This window comes from Lissotriton vulgaris, chromosome 3_1 (genome assembly GCF_964263255.1).
Source record: "Lissotriton vulgaris chromosome 3_1, aLisVul1.2, whole genome shotgun sequence".
Classification (NCBI taxonomy): Eukaryota; Metazoa; Chordata; class Amphibia; order Caudata; family Salamandridae; genus Lissotriton; species Lissotriton vulgaris.
The window spans coordinates 64,243,556-64,258,737 of record NC_141689.1 but is presented as its reverse complement, the minus strand read 5'-3'; the positions used below and the strand labels follow the sequence as shown (position 1 = coordinate 64,258,737).

General features: G+C 36.2%; 1 protein-coding gene across 1 annotated transcript in view; it reads left to right on the top strand.

Moving 5' to 3' along the window:
* The window catches only part of LOC147725966 (uncharacterized), a 52,211-nt gene extending 42,620 nt beyond the window's left edge, over positions 1-9,591 (top strand). Inside the window, exons 3-5 of the mRNA XM_086960088.1 lie at positions 4,502-4,937; positions 6,614-6,829; positions 8,669-9,591. Coding sequence (XP_086816214.1) covers positions 4,830-4,937; positions 6,614-6,829; positions 8,669-8,941 — 597 coding nt within the window. The 5' untranslated portion in view covers positions 4,502-4,829 and the 3' untranslated portion in view covers positions 8,942-9,591. The remainder of the gene's footprint in view (positions 1-4,501; positions 4,938-6,613; positions 6,830-8,668) is intronic.
* The last annotated feature ends 5,591 nt before the right edge of the window (positions 9,592-15,182 follow it).

Genomic DNA, 15,182 nt, shown 5'->3' with positions numbered 1-15,182 from the left:
TTAATAAAGATTGGGAATACTTACCAACAGAGGTATTTGATAGCACTGAAAGTGTAGAAGAAATTAATGAAGAAAGTTCATCAGATGACATAGAAAGTGGAAATGTCGATACTTTATTAATAAATGAAGCAATAACTACAGAGAGTGCTAATGTGTTGTGTTTAGCACCTGCCGAACATAACACACCTAGAGGTTTATATGAAGACAAAGATTCACAATTTCTTGCTTTTCCAAAAATATTTGGGGGCGCTCGCAGACCAAGTAATGAAGATAGAATAATTCCTGTACATTACAGTACAATATGCCAATGGGAATTAAGGAGCTATGATAGAAGAGTTGCTAACTCTGTTACTAATATATTTTTTAAGCTTAAAAAATTGCATATTAAACAAATCCAAGGTAAAATAAATATTTCTTTGCGCAAATATTTTACCGATGGGGAATGTATAACTGCAAGAGATATAAAATACAATTTTGAAAAAGTTATGCAATATAATGAAGGATATAAAATACTTAAAACTTTACGCAGTTCACCACCATATTGGGAGCACTGCAAAAAAGATCTTTTTGCTATGATAAGACAACTTGGAATACCAACTTTCTTTCTCACTCTATCTGCAGCAGAAACAAAATGGCACCACCTAATAAATATTTTATTGCGAGTGCAAAAGAAAAAAGAGTGCACGGAAGAGGAATTTAAAGACATGTCGTGGGAAAGAAAATGTAAATTAATACAACAAGACCCAATTACTTGTGCACGACATTTTGATTTCCAAGTCAAGAAATTATTTAATACTATCATAATGGGTAAAAGTAATCCGATCGGAATTTTGTGTGACTTTTTTTACAGAGTAGAATTTCAGCAAAGAGGTTCACCACATATACATGCATTATTATGGATAAAAAATGCTCCACAATATGGAGTATCAGAAGTAACAGAAGTAATTGCCTTTATAGATAAATACATAAGTTGCAATAAATTACAACATTCTGAATTAGAGTCTTTAATACCTTTACAAAAGCATGGACACACAAAGAATTGCAGAAGAAAAAATCAGTATACTTGCAAGTATCAATATCCTAGATACCCAATGGTAGAAACTACTATACTGGAGCCTTTACCAAGTAATAATACAGATAAAGAAATGCAAAGAAATGTCTTAACTATTCATGAAGCAATGAATCTGCCAGAGTTTCATACACTGGATTATAGACAATTCTTATAGTTTATCAAAATGGATAATAGGCAATATATTACATCCATTCAATCTGTAATTGAAAAAACAACTATTTTTTTTTAAAAAGATTGCCATCTGAATGCTTTATAAATAATTATAATACAGTACTTCTTCGAGCTTGGAGAGCAAATATAGATTTGCCGTTTGTATTAGACGCATATGCATGTGCTGTCTACATAATAGCCTACATTAGTAAATCACAAAGAGGAATGAGCAAAATTCTTGTACAAGCTGCAAAAGATGTTGCTCATAATTCTAACATTAAAGAGCAATTACGCCACATAGGCAATAAATTCTTAAACTGTACAGAAATAAGTGCTCAGGAGGCAGCATATCTAATACTACAAATACCATTAAGGAAAAGTTCACGTGCAATTGCATTTATTAATACGAGCCCCCTGAACAAAAGAACTTATTTGCTAAAAGATCTAGAAACTATCAATGCATTACCAGACTCTTCAAGTAATATCCAATGTGACAATATTGTAGTTAGATATAGCAAAAGATGCAAAGAATTAGAACAGTGTACATTAGCTGACTTTGTATCTAAATTTAATGTCACAAGGATAAATAAAAATAGGAAAAGCAAAAATGACAGTGAAAATTTATTTACTGAAACTAATTTTTATAGCTCAGATGAAGAAGAAGTCCAGATTGAAAGCATAGAGCAAGAGGCTGAATATAATAACTTAAAAGACAACTATATTTTACATAGACGCTCTACTCCTAAAACTATTTGATACTGCAGGTTTAACAAAAACAATGACTCTGAAAACTATTATCGAGAGTTATTAATGCTTCATTATCCATGGAGAGAAGAAAATAAAATATTGTTAAATAGCCCTACATATTATGAAAGATATTTGCAAGTAAAAAGTAGTGTTGATATTCAATATAAATCTTATAATACAAACAATGACCTAATCACAACAATTGATACTATAAATGAACACGAGATACTAGATAGTGAACACAATTCACCAATATTAAGGCCTTCAAGAAATGCAGAAAAGGAGGTAGATAATGGCGAAAAATTAACATATGACTTGTCATTGGATCTAGGCATGAGAAGCGTAGCTGAAATAGAAACTATAACTAATAATATTATAGACGAGGACAAATATTATGCTATTATGCATAATTTAACAGAAGAACAACTCAATTTTGTGTACCATCATTTAAACTGGTTAAAAACACAAGAAAAGCCATGTTACACTTTTTGCACTGGAGGTGCAGGAGTATGCAAAAGCTTTGTTATTACTGCATTATATCAAACATTGCTACAGTATTACAATACCAAAGCTGGAGAAAATCCTGACAATATTTATGTATTGCTTACAGCTCCAACAGGGAAAGCTGCTCATAATATAAATGGTTCTACACTCCATAGCACTTTCAAAATACCTGTTTCACAAAGTTTAAGCTACAAAGCATTAACACATGAGCAGAAAAGTAGTCTACAAACTTTATTTGCGCATGTTAAAGTATTGATAATAGATGAAATTTCTATGGTTGGAGGGAAAATTTTCAACTTTATACATAACAGACTGCAAGAAATAAAATCATCTAATCAGCCTTTTGGAGGTCTTACAGTAATAGCTTTTGGAGATTTCTATCAACTAAAACCAGTTGTCGATACTTATATCTTTGAAAATAGTAAACAATTGTATGGACCATTAAGTACAAACTTATGGATGACACATTTCCAATTATTTGAATTAACAAAAATAATGCACCAACAAGATGACCTTATATTTGCTCAATTATTAAACAGACTTAGAGAAGGGAAACATACAAGTGCCGACATTATACGCATTAAAGAACGGGAAATACAGCCTGCTAGTAGCATTGCTAAAAATGTAGCATATATAATGTCAACAAACAAAGAAGTCAATGACATTAATAGAAAAGTTTTACTGCAGCATAGTCAGCAATATCCAGTTTATACTACAATAGCTAAAGATATTGTAGTGTCAGATGTTTCAGACAGAATGAAAGAAGCAATATTAAAACAGTTACCAAAAGATGCTACTAAGACAATGGGCCTTGCACATACAATAGAAATAACTTTAAATCTTCACTATGATTTAAGTTGTAATGTTAATGTTAATGATGGACTAACTAATGGAGCGACAGGACTTGTACAATTTGTTGACATTATTAATTGCTCCCCAATTATTGTTTGGGTTGCATTTGATAATAAAACAATTGGCAAAAATGCAAGAGAGCAAAACAGACACTTATTTCACGGTGGCATTTCCAAAGAATGGACACCAATACATCCAATAACAAGGCAATTTCAATTTACTAAGAAATTTATTACAATAGCACGAAAGCAATTCCCATTACGGCAAGCATCCGCACGTACTATTCATAGGACACAAGGTGCAACAATAGAACCCCTTTATATACACTTTAATAACAGTAAAACACATCACTTGCATTATGTTGCTTTAAGTAGAGCTAAATCTGTAAGTAACATATACATAAAAAATTTTAAGGAAGAAAAGATAGCCGTACATGCAAAAGTCATTGAAGAAATGGAAAGACTTAGAAAGCATATGTTATTACACATTTCTGTACCACAATTACGATTATAAAATACACATTTTAATATTGTAGTTCAGAATATACGTTCATTACAGAAACATTTCAAATCTGTAATATCAGATAGAAACATTATGAATGCTCATATTATTTGTTTAACTGAAATTAATACTACTACTAAAGCACCATATAAGAAGTTCCTTATTGATCAATACAATTACATTATTTTTGATAAATTCCATCACCAACAAAAAAATCATGGTATTATATTTTACTACAAGAAAGGACAATTCATTTTACCAATTTTACAACACACAAACAAATTGACATAGTACACTTCACACTTTTTGTACATGATACTACCTACTTAGTTATAACATTATACAAACCACCTACAGTATTAGTCAATACATTAATACAAGCCCTCATTAACATTATTACTGACTATCCAAATTTTCGGTACATAATAATGGGCGACTTTAACATAGACTTAACTGTGACATCTCCAAAAAATACAAAGCTTCTTCATTTTATAGAAACAACATTGAAATGCAAACAACTTATAAACACATATACAACAGATTATAATTCATTATTAGACCACACATACAGTAATGAACGGCTAACTGCATTTGGTACTTTAGAATCATATTATAGTGATCATAAAGCATTGTGGATTTCAATTTGAAATGTACTATTTTTCTTTTTTATTACAGATATTTACAGTACAAGACATAACAAAAGAGCCAACTGATGGTACTAAACCATACCAGAAACCGATTAAGGTCAATGTAGTACAAACTTCAGAGAAAACGTATTATAGGAATGCAAAAGAAGATGATAAAGTTTGATACCATTTGGCATTAGCGGACACAACTGGAGCAATAAAGGCAACGTGTTACAATGAGGACTACTACGAGCAAACCAAACCAAACACTGGATTGCTTTTAAGAAATGTTTTAGTTAAAAATAACTATTTTAATTACCAAGCAAACTAAAATAACTAAGATTTCTCCACTACCATTATCGGAATATGTCACAGAAATGGCACAGAATATCTTGCAACCACCACCACCTCCACCATCTCCAATAAAAGGCGTGAAAGGAGCAGTGTTAAAGTCTTTAATGACTGTTTGTGGGACTGTATCAGAAGTAAGTGGAAAATAATTATAATGTTGCTGTTTTTTGTTTTATTCATTTCTAATGGCCATATGTCTACTGTACCACTAAGTTAGTTCACACCTTATAGCACTTTCCCCACATGCTCTACTCACTTTTTGTCCACCACCCCTCTCATTCACTTTTTTTTACTACCTATTGCCCTCTTTCCCCCAAGCTTTTACCTTCCTTTGTGACCACCTTTTCCCATCTCTTACACACCATTTTTTGCCACTTCCTATTACAAAGTGCACTCATTTTTCACAGACTCTTGTCTCCCTTTACCCTTGCCCTATATACGTTATACTTTACAATCTATGCACAACATCCCTAGCAGCCACAAATAACACTCCCTCCCCCTTACCCACACTGCCCACTGCTATTTCCTACATCTCACCACTACCACAGTGTTCCTCCCTTCCAACTCTCCATATATGCAATAATAACACTAAGCATTGCTACATGTTTGTATTTAGTTTTATACATCACACCAAAATCTTTTAAGTCTTTTATACTGCATTCAATACACTTACAAAATGTAGCTGTACTTTGAGTCAGTGCAAATTAAAAGCAGGTGTAGACTGCAGAGACAGTCAGTGTAAAAATATTGACTAAAGAATAACTGTACAGTGAGAGTGACTGCAGAATGAGAGTAAGTCAGTGTCGAGTAAGTGCAAATTAAGTACAGAAAGAAATTTAGTTGTAAAACTGACTGTGAACAGTGATACTATATTGCAATATTTTTTTTTTTATTAGGGGCGTTTATAAAGGGCCTGGTTATTCACGAATAACGTATCCCCATATTGTAGAATAGTGTGTCCCCATGCAATATAAGTTCACAATGACTGCAGAGTGCTAGTGAGTGACCGTAAAGTGTAAGTGAGTGCCCAGTGAATGCATAGTTATTCTAGGGGCACAGTGAGTGCAATTACAAAATGAGTGCACTAACTGCAGCTGCACAATGAGTAAGTACAAAGGGAGAGTAGGTGTACAATACCAAGAATGTCATTAATAAAAAAGTTATTACAAATGTAATGTAGAGTAACACTCATTGCAGAGTAACAGTGACTGAAAAAACAGTGTCAATTAAGTGCAGATCAAGTACAGAAGGGGATTAAGTGCAGACTAACACACTGCAGATTGTGTTCACAGTGTAAAGTGCAACTGAATAACTGCAGAATTAAAGTAAGTGCAGAATGTGAGTGAACACACATTCAGTACAGATAAAGTGCAGGCACAGAGTCAATGCAATTGCAGAGTGAGTGCAGGGTCACTGCAGGTGTACAGTGAGTGAGTACATGGAGACTCAATGCATAAATATTGAGTGTACAGTACCGCGTAAGTGCAGAGTAAGTGCAGATGTACAGTCAATATACAGGGAGTGCAGGTGCACAGTACATGCAGAGTGACTGCAGAGTGAATAAGAGTGCACAAAGAGTAACTGCATGCTACAAAGTATATGCAGAATGAGTACAGAATAACTGCTAATTAAAAGGGAGTAAATGCACAGTGTAAGTCCAGACTGCATGCAAAATGAATGCAGGCTAACGTGTCTACAGAATAAGTGCAGAAACAGTGCAGGAGCAAAGTGAGTGCAGTTGCAGAATGACTAAGTATCAACAGTCAAAAGACTAATAACAGTCGAAATAATTCTTTTTCTTTTTCTGCAGGAACAAGATACAAAAACTGTTATTATTAAAGGAAAAGAAACTTTACTAAAGTCAATAACCCTAAAGGACTTAACAGACGAAGTGAAAATTACTTTGTGGAGAGAGACAACTAATTTCCCTGTATGCATTGGACAATATTTAAAAATTACGCATGTTACTGTACATGAGTTCAACATGGAGAAAGTGTTGAACACTACTAGACACAGCCAATGTCAAGTAAGTAAACATTGCTTTACTCATTTAGTAATTACTTAGAGGTATTAGTAATAGTTCCATGATTATTTACAAATAAAACGTTGAAAATAGGCTACTTTTACAAATTTTCTTAAAAGTTCATAAATGAACTCTTATTTGTCAATACTGTCCAAGACACACAAATTAACATTATTAAAATGTTATAGCAATGTCATTTCCACTACTTGTACAGTTAAATGAAGTTTTTCATAGTGTCATCATAAAGCATTCACAAGTACTACATTAGGTATCTTGTATGCAAATTTCCATTACTTCCATTACGTGCAGCATGCTTAGCACATTTCTAAAAAAAAATCAGTATATTTGCAAAAACAACTTATAGATGCCTAACTATACACGATACCTACAACATTACCAATGCAGTCCATTTATTTACAGTATTCAAACGTTATTTGCCTACTTATTTCCTTACCAAAAACTATAGATAGGGCAACAACGTTATGTACTAACTACTTTCTAATTACTAAAAACACTCCTACTCGTTCTTTTCAAATTATTCTATAGATACTTACCACTTGTCTCTAACACTCTCTCTGTACAACATAATTTGTACAAATATGTAATTGATACTCTTTATTACTGTTCAACTTGTAATACTCACTATTATTCCCATCTGTAGGACTCACCAACTACGAACTCCACTATTTTCTCTGACATTTTGTAGTAGTCGTTCTCGAATATTACTTCCTATGCTAAATACCCTACATTTTAGGCCTCTCTTTATAGTGTCTATCTCTTTATAGTAACTTTATAGAACTCTATAGTAATAATTCTCTAAGTCTGTACAAATTACAAAACTGTCTCACTCTTTATTCTATCCACTTACTTGTTACTAAGTATACCTTATTTTCACTATTACTCTTTAGTATTATTTTCAATCTTCAACTATTTCTAACACATACTTAATCGTAATTTTCATTTACTATTATCTCTCTATTTTTAACTATACTAGTCATTTACAAATAATAATTGTATTAATCTTCTGTATTACTCACTCTCTATGAATTGCTGAAGGTAGTCACTTTCTACAACAAAGAACTCCCTCTCTAATAGTTACTATGAAGACAATTTAAATGCTCCTAATTACAAAACAGATATCAATCATTCTTCCATTTCACTTCGTATATAAGGTACATGGGGCAACATTTAAACAAATTTGTACTACTCACTGTACAAATCATGCTACCTTTTCCCACTACTACCTTTTCAGAAATGACTCCTATAATTTCCTCTAACATTCATCATTACTACTTTTTAACTACCTTTTACTGTCCACCACATACGTACTAACAGTCACCATCTACTATGACCTTTTAAAACACACTCATTAATAGTCAATATTGCTATTTCCTCATTCATAAAAGTAATGTGATCGTAACACCTCACATTTTATAAATAGTCTTGTAAATCTATATGTTCTCCCCTTCTACCTCTCAAGTACTCTATATTCAACTTCTTACTTTACAAATTTATACACTCCAATAATACTCACTCTCAGAAGTACCATAAATATTTTGTATTCTAAAAGTCGCTACTCTTAAGTAACACTCTACAAAATTATTATACTACTACTATGTCACTTTCTAACGCTGTTCTTACTGCTATTCACCCTTTATGTAAGAATTACAAGTTGTTCATCCAGAACACTGTACTACTTATTCATAACTTTTCTATCCATATTAAAAGCTAAACTACTACTAATTGTACACACTTAAAATTTTAAAGCAAATTCACTAGGAAAGTGTTTAAAAACTGTAACTGTTTAAAATGTATATTAATGTGTTCCTTTTGTATTCAAAGGTCACTGAACCACCATCTCAAAATATTAACCTGGAAATATTTGGAATTGAGAGCACATCAGAGGAAACATCTATATTAACGACAAAAGTAGTCAGTAGTGACACATACCAGTCAATGAAAATTGATAATAATATTCTGGTTGACTACTTCGGCATTTCTGAATATACTGAAAACTTATCGGATGAACTCTTGCCATTTTTGCCGCAAACATACGCAGTTGTTTTTTGTAATGGGCATATTACAGAAATTAAAGAACACATTACAACACAATAACATGTGTTTGAAATACTTTATACTGTACATGTTTCCCAAGTAAGACATTGTCAAATATGTATATTTGAAAAATGTAAGCCTATTTTTTTCCGCAGTCCAATGTCATATTGTCTGCCATTTACATAGAAGTTGTTTTTTGAAAAAGTGTGCAATATACATGTGACAGTCTGTGTAAAGTATTTTAGCATTATTTCCTAAATAGTACAAATATGTAATGGATACTAATTACATGCAATTGTACAGTTACATACATTTCGCTTTTTTTAAAAGAAAAAAAGCCAATTTACAAATTGTGTACTATTGACTACATCTTTGCTTTTAAAAGATTTTGAAATGCAGCATGTGTCATTACACAGACTTTTCATTATGACTATAACATTTTTTTTATTTGTAACATTTTATGATACTTAAATATGTGTGCTATTTTACACCAAATGTGTGATCCTTCAAAGTTGCTTTATGTTAGATAGGATATGTTTTTAATTATCCAAGCTATCTACAATTACTACTTGCTTAAAATACTTTGTTGTATCCCATATACAGTCATTTTATATTTCATTTCAATACATTTACTAATATATGCTCTTACTTCAAACTGTGTGTATTAAAATATTTTCTTTTCACTATCAATAAACACGTTTTACTTGCAACAAGTGTCTTTTTTTCACAGACTGTACATGAAAGTAACAAACACATACTTTATATCTACTGTGTAAGTGTTCATGTCTAAGCACTATGTGGGTGTCTAGAGACAACATTATATGAAATTTAGTTGTAAGTTTGCGATGAAATGTAACTATCTACAGTGTACAAAGAGAGTCAGGAACATGAGAGCAAAATAAGTCTAGAGTAAGTGTACAGTGAAAGTCAATGCTCATAGTGCATATTAACAGTGAATGTAGTATAACTGCAAAATTAGTGCTAAATATGAGTTCATGCAAAGTCACAGTAAATGCAGACTGAGAGTGATTATATAGTAAGAGTAGCTACAGTTTGAGCTTCAGTGAAGAGTCACTGTAAGTACATAGTGCGACTTTTTGCATTATTACAAAAGTATTTGCAAAATAGAGCAGATGTAAAGTCCAATGCCTGCAAAATTAGAGTGAGTGACGACAGAGTGTAAGTTAATGTAAAGTTCATGTACACGCATTTGTTAGTAACAGTGACTGCAGAGTGACTACAGAGTGGCAGTGACTGCAGAGTGAGTGCCGAGTTACAGTGAGTGCAGAGTGAGTGTGATTGACAGTGAGTAAAGACTGCAAATGAGTGCAGAGTGAGTGCAGAGTAAGTATGTGCACAGTGAGTGTGACAGCAACAGTAAGTGCACATTAAGTGCAAGAGTAACAGTCAGTGCAGAGTAACTGCAGAGTAACAGTGAGTACAGATTAACAGTGAGTGCAAAGTGACAATGAGTGCAGAGTAAGTGTGATTAACAGTGAGTGCAGAGTGAGTGCGAGTAACAGTGAGCGAAGAGTGACAGTAATTGCAGAGTGGCAATAACTGCAGAGTAACTGCAATAGTGACAGTGAGTGCAAAGTGAGTGCAGAGTGAGAGTTAGTGCAGAGTGACTGCAAGAGTGTCAGTGAATGCGAAGTGACTGCAGAGTGACAATGAGTATAGATTAAGTGCAAGAGTACAGAAACTGCAGAGTGCATGTAGAGTGACAGTAAGTGCAGAGTAACTGCAGAGTAGTGAGTAGTGAGTGAAGATTAGTGAGTAGTGAGTGCAGAGTAGTGAGTGGTGAGTGCAGAGTAGTGAGTGCAGAGTGAATGTGCAGACTAGTGAGGGCAGAGTAGTGAGTGCAGAGTAGTGACTGCAGAGTAGTGAATGCAGAGTAGTGAGTGCACAGTAGTGAGTGCAGAGTAGTGAGTGCAGAGTAGTGAGTGCAGAGTAGTGAATAGTGAGTGCAGAGTAGTGATTACTGAGTGCAGAATAAACTAAGTCCACCACACACATATATAACACCACATACATAAGACCACACACACCATACACACACATACACCACACACACATACCACACACACACACACACACCACACACACACCATATACACACCACACACACATACACCACACACACATACCACACACGCACACACACACACCACACACACACCATATACACACCACACACACATACACGACACACACATACCACACATACACACCACACACACACCACTCTCTCACCACCACACACTCATCACCACTCACCACAACACACTCACTACCACAGACTCACCCTCACAGACTCACCACTACAAACACAACCATACACACAAACACACACACAACAACATAATACCAGCCGTCAGTGCACGCTTTTACCAGGGCCAAACATCACCAGCCATCAATGCACTTTTTCACCAAGCACAAAGACCATCAGGCGTACAACACCAGGCAGCTGTTAGTGCATTCTTTTACAAGGCTCACTCACCAGCAACCGTCAGTGCAATCTTTCACCAAACACACACACCATCAGCCATGTCTGCACTGTTCTACTAAGCACACACACACCAGCCGGCAGTGCACCCTTCCACTAGGCACACACACCTCCAGGCGACAGTGCACTCTTCCACCAAGCACACACACCACCAGCCATCACTGCACGCATCAATTGTTAACACATCCACAATTAACTTTTGTAGCAATCGCAGTATGGTACACTTTACTTTTAAACACATTCATCTAAAACACAGCATTACACAATACAACTCACATAATACCAATACACACCACATGCACACACTCCTTCACACATGACGAAAACACATTGCCATTTACAATGCCATTTGCTCAAAATCAAATAAATCCGAGCCCGATTGCATTTCGAATGCTTGTTTTTCATTGTTGCGTCAACTAATTTATTAAAATTCACACTATTTTTCTAGATTCATATGGGATTTTCTAGTGTTGTGGTCTCCCGTTCTTACTGTTTGTGTTCTACATAATTTCTTTACACACCTTGTGCCTAAGTTAACCCTGACTGATTTTCATGCCAATCTACCCAGGATTAAGCACATGTTAATTTAGTGCCTTTTTGTTGTTCCCCCTGCAGGGGATTGTGGCTGTTGCTTGACCAGGGCTCATACCCCAGTCAACCCACATCCCAATTTTCCAGTTTATTTTTCACTTGCCTTTTACAAGGCTGTGGACTTATGGATAATATTTTATCCTTCTCTCCTTCTCGCTCTCTCTTGTGAGATGTCCTGCTCAGAGCCGCAGCTATGATAACTGATACAAGGAGATGGTGTGTAGAAAAAGAGCGACAGAAAAATTCAGAAATTGAGACGGAAAAAGTCAAAGAGGAAAATATAAGACCAAAAGAGGGAACACGTGAAATAAAGAAGTTTGAAAGCATGATGTCTTGAAAGAAAGACAAGAGTGTCCACAATATAACACTGGAGAAGAAACAAAAATATAGAAACACAGTGGCAGATGGAGAAAGTTGGCTTACTGAGCCAATTACAAAAGACTTCGAAAATAAGGGGCAACTAATTAGCTTTATTTTATTTATTTGGGGGCATATCACCAGCAACTGGTGATAATTATCGCTAAACACACTTAGCGCTAGGATAATTATCCCCAGTTATCGCTTGTTTTCATCGTTTAGATGGCGCGCTATCAGCGACGCTTATCTCCAGAGCGATAAAAACAACAGAGTTAGATGCCAAATGTGTAATTATTGCTGTGGTACCAGCGATAATCGCACAACGTTTGGCGCTATGTTGGTGATAGGACAGGGCATACTTAGCCATGATATCCACCTTCCATTGAATGTCATGGCTAAGTCAGATGAAAAGCAGGTGTAAGTAAAGTAGCACTAACCTAGGTTAGCGCTACTTTTCTCATTGCTCTGCAGATTATCGTGAGGCTTGATAATAGGAGAAATGTCGATTAGCGACATTTCTCCCAATATGCATAATTTCTCCCATTATTCTGGGGAGGAACGTACACTTTGCATCTCATTAGAGATGCAAAGCTGGGCATGAAGGGAAAGGGCGCTGAGGCAAGGATTCATGCGATAGCTTGACCTTGCAAATAGGACGATACAATTATCGCTGCTTTCCGGCTGAAAACGGCCGCTAAAGCGGCGATAATTGTCTTGCTGATATGCCCCTTGGTGTTTTTGTCATGGTGAAAGAAAGTGCCTCTAAGAAATACTTCCTCGTTGGAGGAACAGGCTTATATATCAGACCTGGTATGCTTTAAAATATTTCTTTCCTTGGGAAATTGAGCAAGAAATGGCATAATCTATCCTGAGGGGGGATATTCACAATGACAGGCAATAACTATCGCCAACGTCTGTTTACGTCCAAAAAGTTAACGGCGCCTAACCCTGATTATTATCGCCATGTTAGTGTGGTATTAGCCAGCCCATGCTACATTGCGATAATAACAGGGAACGGCGGAGAAAACAGCTGATAACAATATTGCGATGGCGATAGTAATACCGGCGTTAGCTGGCAATACCTGGGGAATGACACATCAGCGCCAGAAAAGTTCCATCTTTACTCCAGGCGATATTGCCTTGAGTATACACACCATTTATAGTTTGGCGTTTTCCCACAATAGTATTTGTAAGGAGATTAGATTAACTTTTTTAGGTGGTGATTTTTATAAATCTACGGCATACTCACGTCCTCAATAAAAGTGATGCGTATAATAAAAAGCACTCACTGCTGCTTCACTGAGCTTTAATTATCATTCTGTACACTCATGCAAGCTGCACAGAATTTACTCACAAGCAACATGCATGTAAAGACACATTGAAAACATAAAGAAGTCGCACACATTTTGTGGAGTCTAAGAGGCATATTATCAAGGGCACTATCGCCGCTTTAACAGGACTTTTTCCCGCTAAAGCGGTGATAATTTTATCGCCCTATTAGCAAGCTGTCGCTAACAGCAGTTAGCGACAACTTGTAGGCAACAGCTACAGGTTTGGGGCCCACTTTGCATGTCAGCGATATTTATCGCTAATGACCTGCAAAGTAGGTGTACCCAACCTGTTAGCGACTGAAAGTAGTCGCTAACACAGCTATTCCCTTTTAGCGATGCAGACAAGCGGTAAAAAATGTGCGCTAAGCGCGAATATCGCCAGAACCTAACGCCTGCTCAGACCAGTACTTAACCTGGATTTCCAGCGATATTCACCCATTGAGCCGCTATCGCCAGATATATTATCACATTGGAGATAAACGTTGCTAATACCACTTTATCTCTGCAATAATATCCGGCGATAGGCGGCTATAAAAAAAATGCGCTAAGCGCATTTAGCGATAAATATTGCTATTTGTTGCTAATATGCCCTTCAGTGTCCACATGTGTGTTTTCAGTGTGTGAGAGCGCTCTGTTAGTGTGGTTTAGTGTGTGTTTTTGTCTGTGTTTTGTGTTTGTGCGTGTGCTTGTCTGTGTATATATACATCTGTGTTTGTGCTTCTCTGTATGAGTGCTTCTGTGTGATTCTGAATATGTACGTGATTGTGTTTCTGTGATTCTCTGTGCTTCTGTTTGTGGATTCCATGTATGGGTATTCCTGCATGTGTTTGTTTGTGTGTGTGCTCATGTGCATGCGCGCGCGTAGATGACTGGAGCAGATACTCGTGGCAGTAGACATTTTATCACCTCTGTTTCTAAACAGATGACCAGTATACCCTTTAAGCAGCGCCATTAGCCTGTGTGCTAATGTAGCCGGTGTGTGTCCAGATAGATTGCCACTAATTGTCAACGGGTTGATTGTCATTTTTTATATGGAAGTCACACTGTTCCTCTCAGGTACCCCAACAGTTTCCATTGGTAGATCTGCTTTACGCCCGCGTTGGTCATTGCTTCTGGGCAACATTTTACAAGAAGAAGGTTATAAATGGCAGGGGTGTAAAATGGCATGTCTGCTCCCCCTTTCCCTGACCCCCACCACCCCTTCCTTCGCTAATATGGGAGTCTGCCTCTATATTAGAGTGATGGCCACCACCCCTGCCACCCCCAACCCAGGCCCTACGAAGCCCCTCTCTCACCCCATGATGAGCTCAGGCCTCCATTGCAGGGAGAGGGTGTAAATGCAGAGGGTGTTAGTTTACCTTTGGTGTTCTGGCCCATGCCCTCAGGGGACACCCCCTGCTCATCCTTATATGGTTTTTCTTAAAACCGAGACCACCCCAAGTGAATACCTGCACAGCTGGACAGCTGCCCCTCTCACAGCGAGAGCCCTCACCCCTGGATGACCCTGAATGGGACA